The 25,295-nt window shown below is 39.4% G+C and overlaps 1 protein-coding gene and 1 long non-coding RNA gene across 2 annotated transcripts in view; one reads left to right on the top strand and one right to left on the bottom strand.

The window, feature by feature from the left end:
- LOC309503494 (piezo-type mechanosensitive ion channel component 2) overlaps positions 1-25,295 on the bottom strand; it is a 127,433-nt gene that overhangs the window by 26,532 nt on the left and 75,606 nt on the right. Inside the window, 8 exon segments of the mRNA XM_082176334.1 lie at positions 4,736-4,924; positions 7,138-7,396; positions 8,203-8,418; positions 8,559-8,678; positions 12,368-12,561; positions 18,510-18,676; positions 21,406-21,474; positions 23,497-23,605. Coding sequence (XP_082032460.1) covers positions 4,736-4,924; positions 7,138-7,396; positions 8,203-8,418; positions 8,559-8,678; positions 12,368-12,561; positions 18,510-18,676; positions 21,406-21,474; positions 23,497-23,605 — 1,323 coding nt within the window.
- Positions 8,343-24,699, top strand: LOC309503588. Its single transcript, XR_014207759.1, has 3 exons — positions 8,343-8,695; positions 23,966-24,565; positions 24,603-24,699. It is a non-coding gene; the product is annotated as an uncharacterized lncRNA (long non-coding RNA).

Genomic DNA, 25,295 nt, shown 5'->3' with positions numbered 1-25,295 from the left:
TATCTAGGTAGCCGTAAAAACGGCGTTTGTGTGCAGGCAAGCGTGCTGCGTCGCCGACTTGTTTACTGCAGAATACACTGGAACAGTCACATTTACTGGAACTGAACGAGCGAGAAGTTGCCATAGAAACAGAGAGCGTCAACATGCTGGCGTTTATTGCAGGCCTGCGTGCATTACAACAGGCTCGTTCACTGCCATATTGACATTTCCAGTCGCCTGAATTCCAGAGGGGAATGGGAAATGTATAGGAAAAGGAGGTTGGTCCGTCCGCAGCGGGACCAGAAAAACTCCCCTTTTTCCTTACGCCAGTGACGCACGGAACACCATAGAAACGGTGTTTGGGTGCAGGCGAGCGGGTTGTACAACGCGCTCGTTGGCTGCAAAATACACATCTGCAGTCGCCTTTTCAGGGAAATGAAGCTAGCGCAAGTTCTGCTAGGAAGACTCAATCGTTCGCGTCATTAATTACCTCCTCATCTATCCAATCATATCATTTACTGTATCTTAAAAGGGCAGCGCTTACACATGTCTGATTTCGCAGATGCTGTCGCTCCAGTACCTCCATCCTCCCCGCCTCCACCAAGATGAGATCCTTCCTCCAACTCCTCTACTCCACCAAGCTGGGTCCTCCCTCTATCAACCTTTACACCATCAGTCAGGCTATCCCTTCCATCCCGAAGACTTCAGAATGTTCTTTTCCTCCATCCACCCCACCACCACCAGATGGCCCCTTTCCTTACTCCGCCGGGGGTGAGCGGCGCCCCCGCCTTCGTCTTCAGGCGGGACTCGCAGATTCCGTACCCTCCGTATGCGAGTTACGAATGGGGCCTGCGCCAAAGAACCTGATTGCTTGCTGAGCTTCTAAATAAATGTTATCGTTACAGTATTAATTCTCCCGAGTCTTTCTGGTAGAACTGACAGAGCGAGCATTGACGGCATAATTTTATCTGCCGGTAGACCCGGGGATCGAACGCGGGTCTCTCGCGTGCAAAAACCTGAGAGTCTGCCACTGGGCCACAGGGGGAGACACATTGTAACTCAGTTAGCACGAGTATTATAAGAGAGCGTCAACGTGCTGGCGTTTGTTTGCAGGCATGCGTGTATTACAACAGGCTTGCTCACTGCAATACTGACATTTCCAGTCGCCCGAACTTCAGAGGGGAATGAGAAATGTACGAGAAAGAGGAGGTCGGTCCGTCCGCGGGGGGACCAGAAACACTCTTTTCTCCTTTCGCCAGTGACGCACGGAAACCATAGAAACGGTGTTTGGGTGCAGGCGAGCGGGTTGTGCAACGCGCTCGTTGGCTGCAAAATGCACATCTGCAGTCGCTTTTCAGGGAACTGACAGAGCGAAGCATTGGCGGCATAATTTTAACTGCCGCTAGACCGGGATTCGAACATCGGTCTCTCGTGAGGAAAACCAATGATTCCGCCACTGAGCCACAGGGGGGAACACAAAGGCTTTCGGATGCACGAGCATATAAGAGCGTCAACATGTTTTCTTCGGCGTTTGCTTGCAGGCGCGCTTGTATTAAAACAGGCTCGCCTGCTGCAATATTGATATTTCCAGTCGCATGATCAGGGAACTGGGAAATGTATGAGAAATTGAAGGTCAGTCCATCCTCGGAGGGACTAAAAACACTCCTTTCTCCTTTCGCCGGTGAGTGACGCATGAATGGGGCGCAGAGGCAGGGTAGCTTTCTTATAACGTAAAGAAAAACTAACCCCGACCGTCCGCTTCCAGCCTCCCTTGTGAGCGGCACAGTTTGCGCGGCTTGAACAGAGGGAGAGAGAAAGCTAGCCCCGTGACCGCCCGCTCCTGACATCCCCTGTGAGCGGCGCGGTTTGCGCGGCTCGAACAGAGGGAGAACAGGTATCGTCCCCCAAGCAGGCAAGGCAAGCGGGCGAACCGGCAAGCTTTGCGGGTTGGGGGGGGGGCGGAGGAGCAGTCTCGGAGAAGGATGCCAGGTGAGTCCTCAGAGTCACCATAGGCAGTAACTAGCTCGCAGTGAGGGCAGTCGCCGTCAGCGAGTGCGAGAGCTGCGTGATCAGGAAAAGGGGCGTCTTCAAAAAGACGCCCAGCTCTTTTAGTGCAATGGGAGTGTGTGTCGCGGCGGCGAACACACACACATACATAAACACAGTAGCAGAGAAAGGATATAACGCCGGATAGCGCAGCAGGAAGGCAAGGAAGGCGGCGCGGCCAGCGACTTCAGTGACTCGTCCCGCTGAAGGTGCTCTCTTTCAGACGGCGCGGCTTCTTCTCCAGCTCCAGCGATGCGTGTGCTTCGCTTGAATGATGAAAAATCAGATAATAGCTGCCTGCGAGCGGTATTTATTGGCCTAGACCACGCCCATTTCGGCGGGACGGGACGCAGCGGGCGCGAAGTGCCCTGATTGGGTCTGGCGTCACGCCAGGCCTCGCTCGATAGGCTGCTGCAGTTGCCGCAGAGCAGCCAATAGGCGCGCAAGCTGCCTCGCCTATGTCTGCATGCTGCCGCAACGCGTTTTGCATTATTACAAAATTAAGGATAATTTTTGGCTTCAATATCTCGTGGAAAAAGGATTTTCCCCTAGCGTAAGATATTTTACGCAGTACGAGAGACCTCTCGTAAGAGAACCAGGCATCATAGGCACACTCCTGATGCAAAGACTGTGTTACGATTGGTGGTTGCAGCAGAGACGAAACTGGATCTAAGTGCAGCAATCTTTTATTAAACCCAAAAAAAAAAAAAATTAACAATCAATCAAAAACTATAGAAACAAACAGGCAGGAGCGGAGAAAGACAGAACTGAACTAATTAACAGATAAACTAAACACAGACCACAACAGAAATCAAAACAAACTGTGACAGACTGCCTGCAACAATGCTTTTGTTTGGAAAAATGATAAGGCAGCATCGCCTGTATTCTTCAAAGAAAATTAAATCCCAGAACACATTGTACCAAAGTTCAAAGTACAATTCCATCCAAGATGGTGTAAGAATCAAGGAGAACAATCCAGGCTCAGTGGAAAAATGTGCTTCTGGCAACATTCCAGCAAAATGATTTCGCATTTGAAAATAACGTAGCACTTACACTAAATCCAACCCTAAACTTAAGCAATAGTGTTAACAAAAGCAAAAGTGAGTTAAAAACACATACTCGTACTGCTCCACGTTGTAAGTATAATGTTGTACCAGATGAGCTAGAAAACAAATTTCCTATGCCAGAAAAGCCACTGATTGCATGATGCAAACGTCAAAATGTATTAGTTTCATGCACTATGGTAAACGTTTTTGAGGTCATAATACAGTATTGTGCAAGAAAATGTGCAAAAATTAATTTATATAATTGATAATCTGCCTCTGTAATTATAAAAGGTATTTAAAGGAGACATATCATGCTTTTAAATTGTTCCTTTTTACATATAAATCATACATTTGTAGTCTATATAAAGCGGAACTGCAATGCTTGGGTCTGAATTCCTCATTATTATAGCTCCACAGGCCCCTTTTCTACCCCTTTTCTAATGTGCTTCTGAAAGCAACTCGTTTTGGTGCGGTCTCTTTAAATAATATTGAAACACTTCATACCCCGCCCCCTCTCCAGGTTGTAGCGGTGACACTCGGTTCAACTCCACCCCGTTCGGCCATTTTTGTAGTCTGGTAGCAGAGATAGGATTATCTAGCGCACAGAAACTTTTATACACACGTTATTAACAAAATGTCAACAACGGAAGACTTGTCCAGCCAGCCTTACATGTTCGAGCCAGAGCCGGAGCAAGATGAAAATGAAGACGACGAACCTGCAGAACAACGTCTTCATATGGATGTATCGCAATGGTGTGTTACTGTATTTACACATGAAACTTTGGTCTTCCGACCTTTTACCACCGTGTCGATTTATTTTGATTAATATGTCCGAGGGAGAGAGAGCAAGACAGCGTCTAGTTTGGAGACGGTGATGTCTTGTTTACACTTTCGCCTGGCTCTGAAGAGAGAGAGTGAGCGCGCGTGCGACCGGGTCTCTCTCTCTGCTCGTTCTTTCAGTTAAACATGCTCCTGTCACAAGCGCGGCAGTTCATCTAAATTAGACGGTGTAATGAAGCGTGTGGGTTACTACATCCAACAACCGAACATTTTAACTTACCCTCTCGTAACTTCTGCATCCTTTAGCTTGGACTACAAAATTGCAGCGAGAAATAATAATGGCGGATTGCTCGAAGTGTTGGGCCGGAAGTCAATGTCCTTATTTGGCAGTTCCGCTGCAAATACTGTGACGTGATAGTTCAAAAAACGTCATAGATAACAGAAAAATCTGAACCGGTTGAAAAATATGACCAAAACAGAATATAAAGATATCAACGAAGCACCTGAAGAGAATCATTTCATCTTTTCTGTACTTCTAAACACTCCAAATATACAACAAAATGCATTTAAGGGCTAAAAAAGTGCATTTAGCATGATATGTCCCCTTTAAGGAGTCTGTGTTTTACAGCCCCTAGTATTAATTTCAGCGGGAAACTGCATTGAATTGTATGAATAGGTATGGCTTGGAAGTTTTGCAGAAATGTAGGTAGGGCCGCACAAAAAAAGGAAAAATTTTGGTTATAAACAGTTAAAATGAATTAAATATTGATAAAACATTTCTAATTAAAAATTGAATATTTTACCCAATTTAATGTATCCTTGCAATAAAACATACAGATCATAAACTGGAATGTCTTTTGTAGATTTCTGGGAAGGTGAAGTACCTTAAGGATGGAGCGATGGAAGAACAGAGCAATTAACTGGATGAGGTCTACCAGGACGTAGCCATCTTTCTTCTCAACTCCAACTATGTTGGGTAATGCGAATGGACGCTCCGCATTAATGCCACGATATGCTGATGTAGTCCATGGGAAGAAGCCAAACTGGAAAAAGTACTTCACCACAACTGTGAGCTGAGTGGAGAGAGATGAAGAAAGGGGGAAAAAGATGGGAGCTTTGAACATTTCAGGTCTATGTTCTCTGCTCCAGTGTTTCTGCTGGTGTTACCTCTAAAGCTTTTCTGTTTATCTGTTATGGTTTTGTCATTTTATTTCGAGGATCGTGTTTTGTCTTTAATTTAAAAGTGTTTTAAATTCCAGTCTGCATCTGAAATCTAAGGCAGCTGCCCTATTGCCTCACTACAAGTAACAGACTTCCAAAGCAGCATAACATGTTTAATGATCTAATTAGCTTTATTCATAACACAGCGGATATTTAAAGACTACAACACTTCGCTAGAAATGTAAATGGAAAATGATCCTTCAACCTCTGGGCACCAGTCTTCATACATGGATTACTGAGTGATCTAAATCACACCACAATCCTGGATCTCCAAGTTGTTGTCAAAACAGCAGTTCCATAAATGTATTTATTTAAAATGAACATTAGATCGCACCCTTGGAGAGTGGGGAATAGATACAGATCAGTACCATTTATGACAGCTACAGCTGCAATAAAAATAGTCTAATAGATATCTGTTAGATTTTACACTAAACTATAAAAATTCTGTCATAATACCAGTGATCAGATACAAAGTTCTGAGTCTCCGGCCCATGAGGGCAGAGACATGAACAGATACAACCAAGTTTTGAGTTCAGATTCCATGCTCTGAGTTTACAACTTGTGAGGCCGCAACAGAGATGAGCATGTTCTGAGTCTCCAGTCTGTGAGGAAAGAGACATTAACAAAAACTATGTTCAGAGTCTTCGTCCAACAAGACAATAACAGATGCAGCACGTCCTGTGTCTCCATGCCAAAAAGACAAAAGCAGATTGTCCAAGTTCTGAGTCTGTGGCCCAGAGAGGTTTCCTAACTGTGGTTTCCTAATGTCAAAATAAAAGGACAAAGTGACTGCTATCAAATGTTTCATATTATTAGGAAGAGTGGCTTCAGTTATGGGGTATGGAGGCGCCTTGTTGGAGAGCGTGCCTGTGATGACCAGGGCGTTCCTGCTGGGTTTGCGTTCGAATGTTGGTTCTGTTGATCCTGCTTGAAATATTCCTGAGGAATAATTCTGGCCTTCTGAGAGCACACGGGTTCAGAAAAGGAAAATAAGAATCGTGGAGTTTGACACGGATTAAAGAGAGCTCAAAGATTCACCCCACTGACTGAAATACTCGTAAGTATTGTTAGCTCCCTTCGCCACAAACTGGATGAGCTGCAAGCCAATGTGAGTTTCATGCACATAGAAACATTCACATGATGGTGATCATCAAAACTTGTCTGGATGACTCAATTGATGACAACAGTTTACAGATTGAGGGCTTTGGATCAGCCATCTGAATGAACAGAGAGAATCTCACAACAGGGAAAGAACGCGGAGGTGTGTGTTTATAGGACATGTTGTGCAGCACAGCAATAGTTTGGCATACAATTTGTAACTCAGTTATTGAACTCTGTATGTCCTTTTTATCTTCCTTGTGAGTTTCGTAAACTGACTTTCATACACCCTCATGTTAAACTTGACGGAAACGGTGATAGAATATTCTACATTAACTGGGCACTATGGCCTGGTCTCACAGACAGGGTTTAGATTAAGCCAGGATTAGGCCTTAGGTCATTTAAGACATTTAAGTAACTTTTAAAAAACGTGCCTTCGGAAAAAAAAAACCATTACTGGTGTGTATCTTGAGATAAAACAATGCCACTGCTTTCAGTTAAGACTGTTCAAACATTCATTTTAGTCTGGGACTAGGCTTAAGCCTTGTCTTTGAAACCATGAAGTATGCTGAAGCAGAATTACAAAAATAAAGCATATTTTCAGACAACCTTGAAAATACTCCAAATATATTGAAACAGTTCAAGGCCACATGTCCGGCAGTGTATGTGGTAAAACGCTGAATCACTGAATGTCTAAAGTGGACTACTTTGTTCAATAAAGAACAAAAATCACCTGCAATTTAATGTGAACTTATGCTCAAAGTTACTGGTGCTCCTTTCCATAATGGGAGATGGCACACATTCTTTGCACCCTTGTTTTGAGTTGATGCCCCTTGGGTGGTGTTTACAGTAGGAGCAATTAGGTGCTTCACGAATCATTATAAATCTACTAGGCTGTTGTGGCCTAATGATTATGGCTTCGTCAATGATGTTTAACATCAGCTGCAGCGGTTGGAGAGATGCTGACCTGAGTGTAGATGATAGCTGTCATCCAGAAGCGCTTGGTTGGCCGTGGCACTGACAGCATGGCCCACAGGAAGATGAGGATGGGCAGGAACAGTGTTAGCAGAGAGGCGGACACCATGTGATTAAAGATAATCACAAAGTAACAGAACATCTCTGACTGAGACTCCATCAAATTGTAGAGAGCAAAGATGAGACGCACACCAGACGGTAATGAAGAGTAGAATCTCTCAGACTCCTCGATCTCTGGAATATCAAATATTCTGTATAAAGGAAGTGAAAACAGAGAAATTAGAAAACGGCCTTCTGAAAACCACCATATTAAAATGTGTGTCTGGTGTGTGTTTGTGAACTGATGCAGTGTTTCCAAACATGGTCCTGAGTAACCGCAGCACTGCACATTATGAGGTGCACTCTTGTCATAAATGTATCTATTACTGTTCCTACATAATTTGTGACAAAAAAACAGTGCTAAAATATCTATTTAGGAGTCTTAAACCTTTCCAACAATATATAGTTTGTCATGATTATATTAGGATTTAATTTTTTAGATGCCAGGGACTATTTTACTGGCGGAAGGATGGAATTGAATGATTTTACTTGAAAGAAGTAACATATTAATACATATTTTTTTCCGCTTTACTATTTTAGCTGTCATAATAGGTCACCCAAAAATGAAGACTCTTTCATCTTTGGGTGAACTATTCATTTTAAGGAGCACACACATGAGCAGGGTATTAAACGAAGCTGCCTGGCAGTCAAACAGCACATAGATAGTCAAGTGAGTATGTTTAACTGTATAAAATGTAGTATAGTCAAGAACATTGGTGCCTTCGTTATTTTAAACATCACAAGATATAATGTTCAAAAAGGTGATATGTTGTAAAATATTAGTGGAGCCGATTCATCTGAAAGTATCTTACAGGACCAGATCCAAGAACAACCCGCTGACCCTTACTGATAAAGTCCAACTGTGTGTTGGTTTCACTTTTTTACCTATGATACTTGCAGTGATGTCTCCAATCATGTTGTGCGTGCGTGTGTGTGTGCGTGTGTGTGTGTGTCTCACTTGTTAAGCAGCAATTCGCTGGCAGTAAGTGCTCTGGTCTCTTGATTGAGCATCCTGGACTCTTGGATCTCTTCCTTTGGTCCCTCATGCAGATGATTCAGTTCGGGAAATTCTGGCTGCACAATGTTAGGTGTGTTTTCTTCATTTGTCCATTCATCTGTTATCTTTTCAAATCCTTCATCATGATCCTTCGGCTCTTCGTTGTAATCAGGATTTCTTATGAGGAATAAATGAATCAACAACAGAAATGACACACTCTTGTATAAGTGCGTGCTAACAGAGAGTTATTGTACAAGGCACAGAAAGTGGTTATTTTGTTGAGTTAGACAGTGAAAAAAGAAGAAACTGATGTTTACTGGGACAGGACATCTCCACTGTTGCAGTTCTGGACAGCATCCACTTGTGTAAGATCCAGGGCATCCAAGTCTTCTTGAGTTGGCTGGCGTGTTACTAGAAGAGTGTCATCAGTCTGGCAGCTGAAAAACATACAAAGGTAAATTCAACATTATACAGAGTTCGCAAACCGTTTAATTTTCATAATATGACATTCAGAGTGACATTTTACCTTCTAGACACTTATGCTCTACCAATTTGTCATCACGGCTGATATCTGATGGATGTGTAAAACTTGACCACATTTTAAGCATCAGGATGAAAATCTGTTCGATTTTTGAAACTGCTTACTTTGTTTTTTGACAAACTATAACTATAAGTGCTTGGAGAGCTGAATTTTGATCAACGACTTTTTTTATCAACAACTCATATCCCACAAAGGTAGCTGGCGGTCACTGTACAAATGCCCCATTGATAATCAGACTGGTGACTTACAGTGGAGGATTGTACATCCAAATGTAGGGGTGGATGGTCCATTTTGTTCTGAAAATGAAACCATTTTTCATCTTTTTATGCAATGTGTACGTTTGGGTGATTTGTTTTCTTTTTTATCTCAATGGGTGTCATCTTTAGGTGAAGATTTATCTCATCAACTGTTAATTTTTGGGCCAAAATATTATGTTAGTCGTAAAAAAATGTTGGTTTTATTAAATTTTGTGTTTGGAACTGGTAAACTCACTATTTGGAAAACAAGGAAAAATAATATGCTTGGTAAAGATACATTAGATCCTTTGTAGATGTTCAAGGGTTTGGTAGCATCAAAGCTCAGGATAGAAGATGCATATTACAAACTGATAGGGTGCTTACCAATGTTCGAGAATACTTGGGCCATATATGGAGTGTTATGTACAGTTTATCTATTATTTTAACTGTCACCGTCCCGCTAGCGGGACGCCTAAGTTTACTTCATTATATTATAATTAAATCCTAATCTAATCATGACAAACTATATATCGTTGGAAAGGTCTAAGACTCCTAAATAGATATTTTAGCACTGTTTTTAGTTACAAATTATGTAGGAACAGTAATAGCTAAATTTATGACAAGAGTGCACCTCATAAAATCTAAATCATAACAGGAGTTTTGACCTTTATCACAAAAAGTCGACGTACACACTACACATTACACATTAACACACTACACATTAACCCCTTCCTCATCACCCCCAATTTTGGCAAGTGCTGCATACATGAAATGCCCAAAATAAAAAGGTTACTGCTCATAAGTAATTCTGAATAGAAACATAACACACATACATTTAGAAAGCCAACCCTTGAGAGTTTATAGTTCAAGACTCAAAATTAACCAGACTGTTATTAATATTGAGATATATAATCTCAAACATATTTTGAACTAAAATAATCTGGGATCACCAGTGATCCCTGACTTAATAATTGAAACTTTGGTTTTTGTGATAAAAAAAATCATAATAAAACATTTAATCTAGTATTTGTCAATAAAAAATATATAAAATAATATTATCCTCTAAAAAGTATAATATATATATATATATATATATATATATATATATATATATATATATATATATATATTATCCTCTAAAATATAATATTATCGGTTTTTATCGCCTTTTTTTATTACATCACATATTTTAGTAGTTATCATAAATTAGGTATCATTTGAAAGCTTACGAACTCAGAATTCATCCTGTGAAAAAATGGATGTTGCGTTACCATAGAAACGGTACTCTAAATTATTTTATCCAGCTCCTCCCCTTTTGGGCGTAATCAGGTTTCATAATTTATGATCAAAACCTTTTCTAATCTTGACAAAACACATTGTCAGAAAGGTCTGAGTCTCAAGGTTCCATATTTTGTAACAGAAGTGATATTTGGACAGAAATGTATTATCTGTTACGGCAGAATGCATACAATAAATTCAATGGAATGTATGACACCCGGTGGCTATTTTTGGTATTACACCTAAACAAAATCTCATGGGAACTTCAATTTTTGTGATATCAAATTCAAATTTGGAACACAACTTGGTTAGATATATGGGTTTGATTTTATAGTAATTTTATAGTAAACATTTTTTTTTTTTTAGATAATATTATAGATATATATTTAATAAAAAAAAAAAGTACAGTATATTTGATTTACTGTAAATTTAAACTTCCATAACTTTTTCATACTTTCATTCTTTGAAGTGTTTTCACTTCAGTAATAATCTGCTGAGTGTTTTCTTTACCAAACTTAGGTCTATATTCCAAAGCATTCTTGAATTACAACCATTTAAGTTTCAATAGTGCATTTTAATGTCCATTCTCAAAAAGGGGTGTGACAGTTAAGGGGTTAAAAGTATGAACTATTGTAGATTTTTTAAGTTATATTGTGGTTATTATTTTTTTATTCGTAATTGAGACTGTGGAATGTAGGTTTTCAGTGGTAACAGACTGGTTTTACCTATAAAGGTGACTCTACGGTGGCCGAGAGAGCTCAACGCGCTGCAACTGAAGAAAACACATGCAAATAGAAAAACACCTGCAAATTTAGAAAACATCTTCATCAGTTTCACAACACATGTGTGCTCCAAATACTCACAACACAACCAAATACAGAAACGCGCTGCAAAAGTTCACAACACAACCAAATACAGAAACGCACTGCAAATAGGACAGAACACAACGGAAAATGTTTCCGGGGAACCCAATAAGTGACGGACCCGGCTGGGACGTTTTTTATTGCTCTTGAGCATTACCTATGCCCTAACGTTACTCCCTTAAAAGGGGAGACGGCAGAGCCCTTGAAGTGGGCACTTTGGAGGGAGCGGGGCACTTGTGTGCCATTATGTAGCCGTTTGGAACGGACTTGATGAAGGGAGCAACGAAAGCCAATGTAATTGCCTCATTATTTTCACCTGGGATGTTCCCATGACAACGCAGCGCCGTCTCATATTTGGACCTCTTATATACTGTCTATGATTTGGACCCTTCATTCTAACATTTCTAATGAAACTTATTTTAACATAACATGAATGTGTACAATGTAACTGATGTATATATTAATATCTTTCCCTCATGTTCTTTTTCTCTATCTTTTTTTCTTTAATTTATTTTAGTCTTCAGCTTGTTCTTTTCTGATTAGTATTCTTATGACATTGAACATATTATAAATACATTTTGTATATTGTAGGCTATACAAAGTTGTATGTCATAAACGTGTAATCTCTGTATGTTTTGCAACAAATATAAAATAATAAATAAAATGAAATTAAAGTAGACAGCTGTAAGCACGTCCCAGTCGGGTCCGTCACTTATTGGCTTCCCCGGAAACATTTTCCGTTGTGTTCTGTCCTATTTGCAGCGCGTTTCTGATTTGGTTGTGTTGTGAACTTTTGCAGCGCGTTTCTGTATTTGGTTGTGTTGTGAGTATTTGGAGCACACATGTGTTGTGAAACTGATGAAGATGTTTTCTTAATTTGCAGGTGTTTTTCTATTTGCATGTGTTTTCTTCAGTTGCAGCGCGTTGAGCTCTCTCGGCCACCGTATGACTCTCTCTCTCTCTCTCTCTCTCTCTCACCAGCGATTTCAAACCGCGTTTTTGAGACTGCCTTTGGTTCATATTTGTATGTAGTTGTTTTTGTTTTACCAGTTAATTACACCACAGGAGTGTACCCCCTGTTTGTTTTCTACTTCAGTATATTCATCCTGAGGTCACTAGATTCTGTAAGCACTACACAAAAACTTTCTCTGTCACCCCATTCAAGTTTGCATTCTCATACTTATACAAGTATAATGTTATTAGCATACCTGGATAGGCTGCTGCCCCATGAGTGGACACTGTTGAGTTTGACGTAGCCACGTGGGTAACTGCTCATGTCTGGAGGTGTGGAGATTATTTCCTGTATATCCTCTTTAGCCTTGTCCAATGATGCCTCTGTGTCTTGTCTGGAGAGCCAGTTTTTGTAGAACTGGTGAATACTTTCATGAGTGACATCCCTGCCCTAAACAGTAAGAAGTGTCATTTTAACTTCAAATATTTTGCAAAATAAATGATATACCATGAAGAAAAACAGCCAATAATATTTCCTTGACATCACAGCCTGACAAAGCCACATTCGACAGCTTGTCACAGTTGTAATACAATTAAATCTAATAGATTCTCCATTTAGACTTTATATGAAACCTTTACTACAGAAAATAGTCATAATATTTAGTAATGTTATGATGTGTAGGTGCAAACGCATGCGATTTATTCTTGGCACTGGCATTATTTCTTCTGCTCATCAGTGCTGTTTATAATGCAGAGGCTGTTTTTTGCAATGTTTGTCCTCCACTACAGCACTTTCAAATTCAACATTCAGTGAAGAATTCAAATGGATGTAAATCATTTTTAACTCTGTCGATTTGGACATGGGATGTTAGGGGCGTTTTCTCACCAGGTAGTTATAGGAACTCAGTTATAGGAACTATCCACCAGGGTGGTTCCCTGAGAAGGTTGTAGGGCTGAGCAAATATAGGCAGAACTCTTTACTGCCCTAGTACTTCCGAAATCCTTTTAAAGGTATACAGTACATGTGAATTAAACGTGGCACAATGGCCTTCATCATCACAGTATGCTAAAGCCTATCTAGTGCAAGGGTTTCATCAGTATGTGGATCGAGGACTGTTGGGACACTCCAGGCACAGGATGGTTCTGAGTCGTTTGCACCTCACACACACGTCTGTACCATTTGCTTCACAGGACATATGCTTTCAACTACATACTGTTTATTTACTAGTGTGTTCTAATATGTAACTATGCCATGTTTGGTCTCATCTGACAGCTTATACACTGAACTGAACGGTGGTGAACTTAATAGAGATATTAAAGTATCCTAATATACAATATAGGTACTATTGCTTAAACATGCATTGAGGAGAATATGTTAATGTTCTTCTCCCCCTCTTGATCACTACTCATCTGACTCATCTTTTGGTTTCCTGTCGGTCGGTTTCGGTGTTGGTATTCCACTCATGTTTAACACTGCTTTGCTCAGGGTATAAGAAGGAGAGGTAACTGTTGATCAAGGAGAAAGGCTTTAACTCAGGGTTCTCAAGTCTCACGCATTGGCCGTGAGACACGCAATTCAACCAGTTCACACGCTCACACGCCACACCATGTATTTCTCACGCTGAAAAGGCAATGCCAACCAAGTTGTCCTGCAAGCTTTATAACGTTGTGTACGAGGCGCACGCACACAAAGTGTGCACGCACCGTACGTTCGTTACTAGGTAACCAACAACATCGCGCGAACGCGCTGGGTTTGTGCTGGTGTAATGCATTGGTAAAAAAAAGTAGGTTTTTTTTTTCTGACAGACCAGCCCATGAAACATGTAGATCAGCGGCCCATTGGTTCTTTTCTTGATTGACACTGGGCTGGCCCAATCACAACTTTAAACGAGTGAGCGAGCGTGCAGCAGTGTCAGTGTGTATCTGTCAAAATATTCAGCGAGATGGAGAAGAAATGCAAGGAATGTGCAGAGAAATAGCGTGAAACAATAGAAACTGGCCCTTAAAGCAGACACTGTAAACTGTGTCAAAATATACAGTATGTTTTCTGCCCTTCATCAGCTCCTGTGATGATGATGATAGTGAGGAGGATCAGGAGAGAGATGAATAATCCGCGGTAAGCATAACTACTTTCAAAACACTTAGGCCATGTCATGAGTGTAGGAACCCATAACCCAGTTACAGATTATTTCCATATCTGCATATTTGACGATTACCGCAATTCACTAGAAATTTAATGAGAGGCGTTTGTAAACCATGTTTTCCGCCAAAATAAAAGCTTGATGCAGTTTGCGTCAAAATAAAAGATCATGTGCTTATCTCTTTCAAGTATAGAAATAGGTACAAATCTAATTATGAAAGTTTCCTTTATTTTTTAGTGCATTTGTTTTTACAAAATATGGCTATTACGGTCATAGGATTAATATTATAACTATTATTATGTAGTAGGTGTAATGTAAATAGACACTGTAACTAAAAGAGGTTTAAATTTTTCTTTGTTTAATTTGCACACTGAATATAGTTTGGAGCTTTTAATTTTGAACTCTCAAAGTGCACCAGATTGATGGATTTAACATTAAAATGCAAAAAAAATTCTCACGAGGGGCAATTTGTTATATTTTTGTATATTTGTAATTTGAAATATAACATTAAATAGTATATTTGATGTGATGAATTGCTCTGTCATTTATCAGATTTACCAATTGTTATAATTTCAATTTGTGCTGGTTAATTATGAACAATGGGTAAAATTGGGGGGCGGGGACAGGCGGGGGCGGGCCTCCATTAGGGCTCCTCCCCTAACCGCATGTGATCTCACTCCAAGCTTTTGATAAAACTTGAGAACCCTGGCTTTAACCCTTCCATTCCCGCACACCGGTGCGTAACCTCATACTACAAGAAAGGATTTTACGGCCTCTTCTTCTTCTTCTGACTTTTATTTTAACGACGCTGAGAACACCAGAGCCTGAGCTCACAGTGCTCGCATTCTCTGTGTTCATTAGTTTACGATCTGTCTAACAGTCCTGTATAATATACGTTATTAAATAGCAGAGGTGTCAAAAGTATTCACATTCATTACTCAAGTAGAAGTATAGATACTAGGGTTTAAAAAGACTTCTGTAGAAGTTGAAGTATCAACTCAAGCTTTTTACTCAAGTAAAAGTATAAAAGTACTGGTTTCAAAACTACTTAAAGTATAAAAGTAAAAGTAATGTAAGGAAAAAAATGCCATTAAGGACAAAAGCTTAGGCTGCGCCACAGGGGCCTATATAGTGCACTACCCCAGCTCCTCAAAAAAACACATTTTTCTAAAGGCCATATTTGACTATAATTATATTAAAATGTTGATGTTGAAAAATTTGGGATGATGCACTAGGCTACCTGTTTCAGCCATATATATGCCCATAGAAAATTAATTTTCTAAATAAATAAGCTAAATAAGCGGAGGAATCAAGAAATTAATAGGATAATGTATTAAGGTTTTTAGTCTATATTGACCTTAACAATACGTAAATTAATTAATTCTGTAATGTTACAAATAACTAATAAAGACATGGTGGCAGTTTAACAGAGACTTAACTTTACTGCGCTCATAGTGCAATGCAATAGTGCAATACTGTCTTGTTCCTTGCTTTTTGAAGAGGCCAAACACACTGCATCTTTCATTAAAGGGATATAGTTCACCCCAAAATGAAAATCATTTACTCACCCTCAAACTGTTTCAATCCTGTATGAATTTATTTATTCTGCTGAACACAAAAAATAATATATTTTGAAGAATGTCGATAACCAGACAGTGGATGGACCCCATTGACTTCCATAGTAGGAAAAAAAAATACTATGGAAGTCAATGGCTACCATCAACTGTCTGGTTATCGACATTCTTCAAAATATATTATTTTGTGTTCAGAAGAAAGAAACTGGTTTGAAACAACTCGAGAGTGATTAAATGATGACAGAATTTTCATTTTTAACTAAGTGAACTAATCATTTAACAGAAATGAACTGTTGGCATATGTTTCACATCAATACTGTCCAGTTTGTCCTGTTGGACACGACACACACAGCAATACTGTCAAGTGTCACTTGTGACCTCTGAGCCATGTTTTCAGTTTCCTAAGAGCACTGAAACTTCTTTCAGTCCAGCTGATGAGACTGGGATGATTTGATCAACAGGCCTCTCATTTCAACAAGACCAGTCTTCAACAGACCAAGCAATGTTATTTTTTTCATGTTTTATGGGGACTTTCCATAGAATGATTTTTATACTGTACAAACAAACTGTGTATTCTACCCCCCATAAGACTAACCTTACCTATCACAGAAAACTGTCTGCATTTTTACATTTTCAAAAAACAAAAGTCTGATTTATAAGCTGTTTTCTGAAGAAAAAAAAAATCCCCAAAAGGACAAGGATTTCGGATATTGACATCTTTGTGGGGATATTTTGACCCTATAATGTAGAGTTGCACACACACACACACACACACTCTCTCTCTCTCTCTCTCTCTCTCTCTCTCTCTCTGTCTCTCTCTCTCACTCACTCACTCTCACGCACACACACACACTTTCTCTCTCTATCACGCTCACACACACTCTCTCTCTCTCTCTCTCTCTCACACACACACACACACACACACACACACACACACTCTCTCTCTCTCTCTCTCTCTCTCTCTCTCTCACACACACACACACACACACACACACACACACACACACACTAACGATTATGTTAGTGTTATGTTACGATTGTCATTATATTGTAAAAAAAAAACGTTCTCCCTCGCTTACCGCATCTAGGTTTCCTTAGGACTCGGAGGAGTTTTGGCGCTTCGCACAACCGACTACAGCCTCTCACAAGTTAGAAAGAAAACACAAAGCCAATCAGTTTAGCGATGTGTGCTCAGGAGGCGGGACTCAGATCTATTAACCGTTTGTGTAATTGGCCAATTTTTTTTTAACGACGACAAGCCGGAATGAAAACAAGCCAAAATGAACTAGGAGTAACGAGGCTATTTTTAAAATGTAAGGAGTAGAAAGTACAGATAATTGCGTGAAAAGGTAAGGAGTAGAAGTAAAAAGTCGTCTGAAAAATAATTACTCCAGTAAAGTATAGATACCCAAAATTTCTACTTAAAGGGTTAGTTCACCCAAAAATGAAAATTCTGTCAGTAATTACTCACCCTCATGTTGTTCCAATCATGTAAGACTTTCGTTCATCTTCGGATCACAAATTAAGATATTTTTGATTAAATCTGAGAGCTATCTCACTCCTCCATAGGCTTCCAGAGGGACCGAAACTCGCCGGCCCAGAAAGTCAGTGAAGAAAATGTTGAAATAGTCCAAGTGACTACAGTGGCTCTACATTAAGTTTATCATGCGACGACAATACTTTTTGTGCGAAAAAACAACAAAAATAACGACTTTATTCAACTATTAGTGTTCTTCAATGTGGGCCTCTGACGAGAGTTCACGGGAGCGCCACGACGCATGCGCGAGAACTGAGATTACGGCGTTCTTCTTCTACTACTACTTGTTACTGGCTGCTCACTCCTTAGGAGTATTATCGCCATCTACTGTACAAGATGACGTCCCGACATTGCCGGGAGCGCAAAACGGTCTGTTTACAAGCAGATGAAGACGCGCGCTTTATGTAAAACTGTATTCGTAAATATGTCCGCAGATTTCGATGTAGATGAAGATTAGATTTTTTTTTTAACCAACCATACTTATTTGAACCAGAATACACAGACATTGAACTACAAGAGATGGAAGATGCTGCAACACAACCGCAGTCTGCTTCTGAAAGACAGAGAGCATTGGACAGCTGATGGTGTAAATGTAATCAGTGCCAAGCGATGCCTACTGAGGCCATCCTTAAAAATATTTTGGTTTACCGTAACAGCCAAAAAAAAAAAAAAAAAAAAAAAGGGGTCGGTTGGTCGGTCTATATATAGCCTACTATAGAACTAAGAGAAAAAAAATCCTGCTCACTGTTTTACTCTTGTGTCTATATGTTTATACATATTATTAATCAGTAATATTTCAGTAAAAAATTAATATTTTCAGGCATGTTAAACTAAATGCATTGGCCAGTGTGGTAGGTCAGCCAGGCACTCGGTTGTCCAGACGGAAGCAGCCCTTCATAGGGCTGAAGTCATGACATGAAGTCAAGTCTGTTAAGGAAACATGCTTCTGACAAATAGGTGATGAGGTGTCCTGTTGGGACATGGGTTTCATTTTCATCACCACCCCCTTTTTTCCTAGCATCTCATGTTCAGAAATACTCCATATTTTGGGAAATAAAGCCTTAACCCCCTGCTATAATCATCATCGAAACATTCTTTCATTTCAGTGCAATGGAGTAAAATATAACTGGCTGAATGTTAACATCACCTTGTTCTGCTGAATGCTCAGTAGAGTTTTCTCAAGCCGGAGCACCTTAGAGATGTCCAAGCTGTCCTTACAGAGCGACTTCAGACCTGATATTGCATCCTCAGTAAGATAGAGTAGGAAAACCCAGAGAAACTTCACTGTGTCAAGAATTCTCTTAAATATGTGCTCTACAAGAAAAAGAGAGAAAAATGGTTAAAGAAAACAATTAAAATATCAATGATTAAATGCATATGTGCATTAATGATCAAGATATGTGCTAATTTCTATAATCTGAATCTTTTTCTCCAACCTGCTAATTCAATTAAGTTGTGTTTCCAACTTGAATTAATGCAATAATGCAAACCCATCATTTCACCAACAAATGGAAGTTTTATCAAAAAAACTAATCTGAAAGAAATCACTGGAAACTAGCGAGATCGCAAACAAACATTATAAAAGCGACCGTTTGCTGCCATTTTTGTTGTTTAGTTAAAGACTTAAAACCCAAGCATCGATGTTATACCACGTTTACAATAAAAAGTGATACATTGATCATAATGAATTCATTTGTGTCAAGATTGCACATCACACAGAAATAAAGTGGTTTACCGTTATTTCACAAAAGAAAGAGGACACACGTACTAAATTCGCGTCTGTTTCTGTTTATTTGTAGTCACAGGACAGTAGCAATGGCTTAAATCTAAATCACATTTAGAAAGAATTATCATTTCTACAAATATGCCACCAAAAATACGACCTGAGGAGCTTTAGCACTCTCTCCCAATACAGTTATATTTTCAGTCAGAGAAACAGAGGAAGCTCCAGAAAAACCAGAGATGCTTTATTTTATGACACATGCGGAGCTAAATATGAATATCAGACTTTTCTGGAGCTTCCTTTGTATAAAGAGGTGGGACGTACTGACAGATAAACTGGCCCGCTTCGGGCCAAGGTATTCAGAAGCGTCAAGCCCCGGATGTGACAGTGGAAACACGACTGGCCCTGGCCCGCACTAGCAGCTCGCTTTTGGCCCGACAGTAGAAATGTGGCTCATGATGTTGATCATTACATTAACTTAATATTGTATGTAATTTAAATAAAAATTTCTGTGTTAAGTGAATTTTTACAAAACTTGTTGTAACTTAATAAAATTGTCTTGATACCTTTGGAATTTGGGTAGTAGACTGAAGTTTTTGTGGTTACCATTGTCCTGAAGAGTAGATACATGAAGCTGAACACTACATTAACTCTATGGGCCCTATTTTAACGATCTGAAACGCAAGTGTCAAGCGCAAAACGCAAGTAACTTTGTGGGCGGGTCTCGGCGCTGTTGCTATTTTCCCGGCGGGATAAATGACTCTTGCGCCCGGCGTAAATCTAAAATGGGTTGGTCTGAAGTAGCTTCATTATTCATAGGTGTTCGCTTTGGATAAAGGCGTCTGCTAAATGACTAAATGTAAATTTAAATGTAAATGTGTGGTTTGGGCGTAACGTGAAATAAACCAATCAGAGCGTCATCTCACATTCCCTTTAAGAGCAGACGCGCTTGTTCCATGGCGGATTGCTATTGTAACGGCGGATTTGCCAGGCGCACGCCAGGAGCGGTTCACAGCCGAGGAGAGCAACGCTCTCGTCACGGCCGTAAAAGAGAGAAGTTACATTGAAATGGAGAAACCCACCCAAATTAACTTCGGTTAAACAGGCGTATGATAATTTGGGTAAATGTGTAAGCTAGATGTATGCTTTTATAATAAATTGTCTATCTATCTATCTATCTATCTATCTATCTATCTATCGTAATAATGTATGATTTGCAAAAATGAAAACTGCTGCTTCTGTGTAGATGAGAGAATCAAAGTGTATGTGCGTTGTGCACACGCTACATTGATTATGGCCAAGCATGCGCCCTTAAAATAGCATATGAATGACACGCCACTGACTTTAAACTATTTTTTCCTGGTTAGTGGCGCAATTGTTTTCTAAACCTGCAAAATAGCATGAGGGAACGTTTGCGCCGGAACACGCCGCCTCTTTGCGCTGAACCGCCCCCGGGAGCGCAAGTGTATTTCCTAACTTACCGACGTGCTTCTGTGGAGGGAAAAGTCCGTTTTGCGCGGGTGCAAAATAGGAATGATACATATGTCGGTGTACAAAGTCACTTGCGCTGGGTGCAAGATAGGGCCCCATAAGTAAGCTCCATTTAGCATGTGCTATGATAGCTGTGGACTTTAACTGAAATAGATAAGATTAACTGGTTCCAGGTGTACAATGCAAGTAGTTGGAGCACTGAATTTTTTTGAGTAATCTTTTTTTTTTTTTTTTTATGTTACAAGGTATTAAGTACCTTTAACTCAATATAATTTTTTGGTTGAGGATAATTCCATTCCAAGTTCTTATAAAAAAAAAAAATTAAATATTTTTTTTTTTAAATATGCAGACTGTTGTGTCTTTTGACAAAAAGGCATGTTGTACTACAAAAGTACTGAATTCAAGTCTCAGTATTCTCAAAACATCACAGCAGAAAGAGCATCTCTTCAAGCTGCCAAAATGACACTTTTCACACTATGGTTGACATCTTTATCTATCTTTATCTTATTTCTTCCTTAGCCACCAATGTAGTGTTGAGCAGTGAGATAAGGAGGCAAGAGATGCAATGACATTTACTGCAATACCGTACTCACAATGTCAAGCCGCTGTTAATATGTTAAACAGTCTCAGTCAATTTTGTTACGAGTGATTTAGAAGTCAACCCATATTGAACAGAAATCTGGGGGAGCATTTGCAAATGGGAGATTACGTGTTGTACCTCAGGTGTGTTAACTTAGGAGCTGTGGTTACTGTTTAGTAAAAGAAAAGACAAGTTCTCCTTTATAGTCTTTAATTAATATAGAAGGATATTACATTACAGCAGCTTTACCTCTGTCTTCCTCTTCATTTAGACTGAGCTCCTCTTGCTGCTCCTCATCAGACTCCTCTTTCTCCATGGCTGTGATATAACAATAAACACTTCCTTAATATACATTTACATGCTTTCATGGATATTTCCCTTGTATATGTTGGATAAAACCCTTCTCAGCACCCTGTCACTTTGTTAAATATGAAATATATATTAAATATGCTATAAGATAGTATAACAAAGACAGTATATACATAATGCAGCAACTGTACAGGGCTGGACATTGGGGAAGCAGGATTACCAGAAATTAACAAAATATCTATAACATTGCTATAGTGGCAAAGAAGTCCTTTATGGGCAGGTATTTACCTAAACTTTTTCAAAAAACTGACGATGGCATTTATCAAATTTACAAATAATTTATATATCATTTTATATACGGTTAAACAATCCTGTTTTTTAATCCTGGCCGCTCTGGACATTTTGTATGTCTCTCTTGTCTGTCACACTTAGGGTGTGTCCCCGTTCACATGGATTCACGAAAACGACAAAAAATGCTGAATTCTGCTGCCTGGCCAGTCAATGGCAATGTCACTCTGTAAATAAATGATGTGCCTATAGACTGAACATGTAATACGCATGCACATCATCACTATTTTCACATATTCACGTTTCTGTAGTTTACACTGAGACAATAACTGTATCGCTTTCAAAAACTTGCAAATAATCCTATGAATGCATATAAAAATGCAGAATTGAATCATTAATCAAATTGCATCGAATTTTAATGTGAATCGTTCTGGATTTGCAAAATGAAAACCTATGAATCGTGAATTGAATCAATTCGCTGTCTACCCAAAGATTCACAGCCATAATGACCATGCAACCATCAGTTACAGTGTTGGATCGGACATTGCACTATATCCCTGAGGATCAATCCCTGTCATCCTTTTCTACTGAAAAGATGCTTCCAGAAGTCATAGATCCTCTTCTTAATACAAAGTTCTGTCATGAAACTCTAGATGATAGATCTATCCTTTACCCAATCATTCTCTTCATGGTGCCGCTGGTTTCTGTTGCATCAGCAGCCAACTTAAGAATTACTGTAAGATAGGAAGATTCTGTTCTATACTTTTTTCCTATATGTTTTAATTAGTGCAGTCAGTTAAAAGTGTTATTAACGGCGTTAACGCAAACCCATTTTAACGGCGTCAATTTTTTTATCGCGAGATTACGTTCTTTTTGGCCTAGCAAACTTTGTCGTTTTTTTCACATGCTGTTGCAACAACTAGTAACGTTAGAAAAACTACACCACCACACCGGATCTAGCTAGACCGGACACAGAACAACAGGCACGCCGGCCGCACACACTTGTTTGGGCTTGCGAGCCGGCCGAAGAGTAGAAGGTTAGCGTTACAATTGAGTGGATGGCGAGCGTGAGACGCCGAAATGGATGCCAATAAGATCCTGAATGGAAAGTTTACTTTTAAAAAGTTGCCAAATGATTCCATTGACAAGACCAAAGTGATCTGTGTGTTCTGTCGTTGTGAACTGAGCGATCATCGCAGCGCGTCCAGTCTGAAACACCACTGGATGGCCAAGCACAGCTGATGCGAAATTCTCTGATGTGATTATTTGCTCCGAGTGTGAATGTTAGTGTGAAATTGAACACTACAGTATAAGTCAATGTTGTTTTCAATAAAAAAAAAAAAAAGTTTGCCGATCCACTTTTCCATGTTGATAAGAGCATTAAAATGAGAAAAAAAATAATGGGACAAAAAGAAATCAAGGGACATTTAGAATAGATAAAAATGAGCGATTAATTGCGAGTTAACTATGACATTAATGTGATTAATTGCGATTAAATATTTTAATCATTTGACAGCACTAGTTTAAATATAAAATCAGAAAAGATAGACTTTCTTTTATTTAAAAAAGAATCAGAGAGATCAAGTGATATTTAGTGGAAGTGCTGTCTCAAATCATTCCTGAATGAGATCAAACGAGCAGTTGGTTACACAGAAAATTTAAGACACAGAGTAAACCTTGTAATAATTCCACAAGTCAAGCACAAGCTTGGTATTTCATGCAAGCATAGTTCAGAAACTGTACCCTCTTGTCTGTGCAACTGTCTTTTGGCTTTTCTTTGCTCTTCTTCCTCTTGAAGTTCATGGTCTCTCAGGGTCGCCTTGGCACCTGACGTCCAAGCCATGTATGCCAACTGTTGGTGAAAGAGAATATTACCAGTAGCTGTATTTGCTTCCGTATCGGCCCACTATACTGTTATGAGTTAATTATTTAGTTGTTATTATTATCAAATAATATATAATAATTATAAATAATATATTATTATCATCTGTTACATTGTTGATGACATGTAAAGACATCTGTGAGAAACTTAATGGATTCAGGATCACACCCTCACTACAAAAAAATAAAATGAAAATCAGTTTGGTTTGGGATTTGCTGATTGTAATGTTTGAAGGCTTGTTAGACATCTTACACAAATTCAAATGTTACCATACAAATGAATACATGGATGACTATTCATTTTTTTCCCCATTATGTTTGACATTAACAGATACTGAGTGTCCGTCCAGAGTGGTGGAAAGCAATAGAAGATACAAAGTTTGGAGTCTGCGGCACGTCCAGTGAAACATTAACAAATACAAAGTTCTGGTCTCCGGTCTTTCAGGAGAGACATTACAGATTCCCTGCTCTGATTCTACAGCTTGTGAGGCAGCGACAGAGACGGCCACGTTCTGAGTCTCCAGTCTGTGAGGAAAGAGACATTAACAGACACACTACATCCAGAGTCTTAATAACAGATGCCAAGACTGCATGCCAGAGAGACAAAAGCAGACTGACCAAGCTCTGAGTCTCTGGCCCAGGGAGGCAGGAGACATACAGACACATTTGCCACAAGGTTAAGCTCCACTGGCGAGAAAACCTCCACTTTAGAGTACCTTCGTCTGCAGGTTCCAGATTGTCAATGACCTTCTGCACCTTCTTCAGGGCCTCATCTGCACGTTCCAGATTTTTGGGCCCTTTTGTTGCTCCAGTGTTCGTGTTCAAGGTTTCATCGTTACCCAGCACAACCAGTGGAAGACGTCACCACTAGAATTCTTATTTGACCACGTGGAATTACTTAACCAAACCTCTTTCTAGAGACCTTGGCATTGTATATGAACAGAATATGATTTTCTAATTTACATTAGATGTTATATAGATAATACCAGTTGATAACACATAATCTTTCATTTATTTGTTGATGCTTAATAAGGATCTTCCCCTTATTAGTTTCAGAAAATCAACACTTTATCTTTCCAGAAGATACCTTAACTCTGCCATATCCACACCCTAACTTAATCACATGCATTTTCTACATCTTAAGCACTTTATTCATTTATCATGGTGTTGATTTAGTAGTTGTGTTAATTTTATCAAACGTGTTGATGTCCGTGGGAACTATAGTGCTGAATGCGCTGCAGAACCCTCTGCCACAACATGAAATAAAGTTTTGCTTCTCAACATGTTTTTAATTTTCCACCTTTATTCATAAAATTACTCTAAAGATTATTTCATTTTTATATGTTGCCAAATGTGGTTTGTGACAAAGAAATTTATATATTTCAAAAGCCGATTTCGCACGGAGCGAGTGACGTGGCAGCATGTCGCTGAACTCATGTGACACACGCAGACATCGTTGAAAAACTGAATATAGATTAGGGCATTATTCCTGAGCGCCAAACTACATTTGAGGATCATAAGGTAAGATGCAGGTTTTCGTGCTGCCACCATGTAGTGAAATATACAGTTTTTAACATTTATTGAATCATGAGTTCTGAGCATTCTCATGGAAATCCGACTAATGAGTAGTACTACATTAATACTTCAGCTACTACTATTAA

The sequence above is a fragment of the Leuciscus leuciscus genome, assembly GCF_965113295.1.
Source record: "Leuciscus leuciscus genome assembly, chromosome: 7".
Taxonomy (NCBI): Eukaryota; Metazoa; Chordata; class Actinopteri; order Cypriniformes; family Leuciscidae; genus Leuciscus; species Leuciscus leuciscus.
Note: the sequence above shows the minus strand (reverse complement) of the source record. Positions and strands in the feature narration are given on the sequence as shown.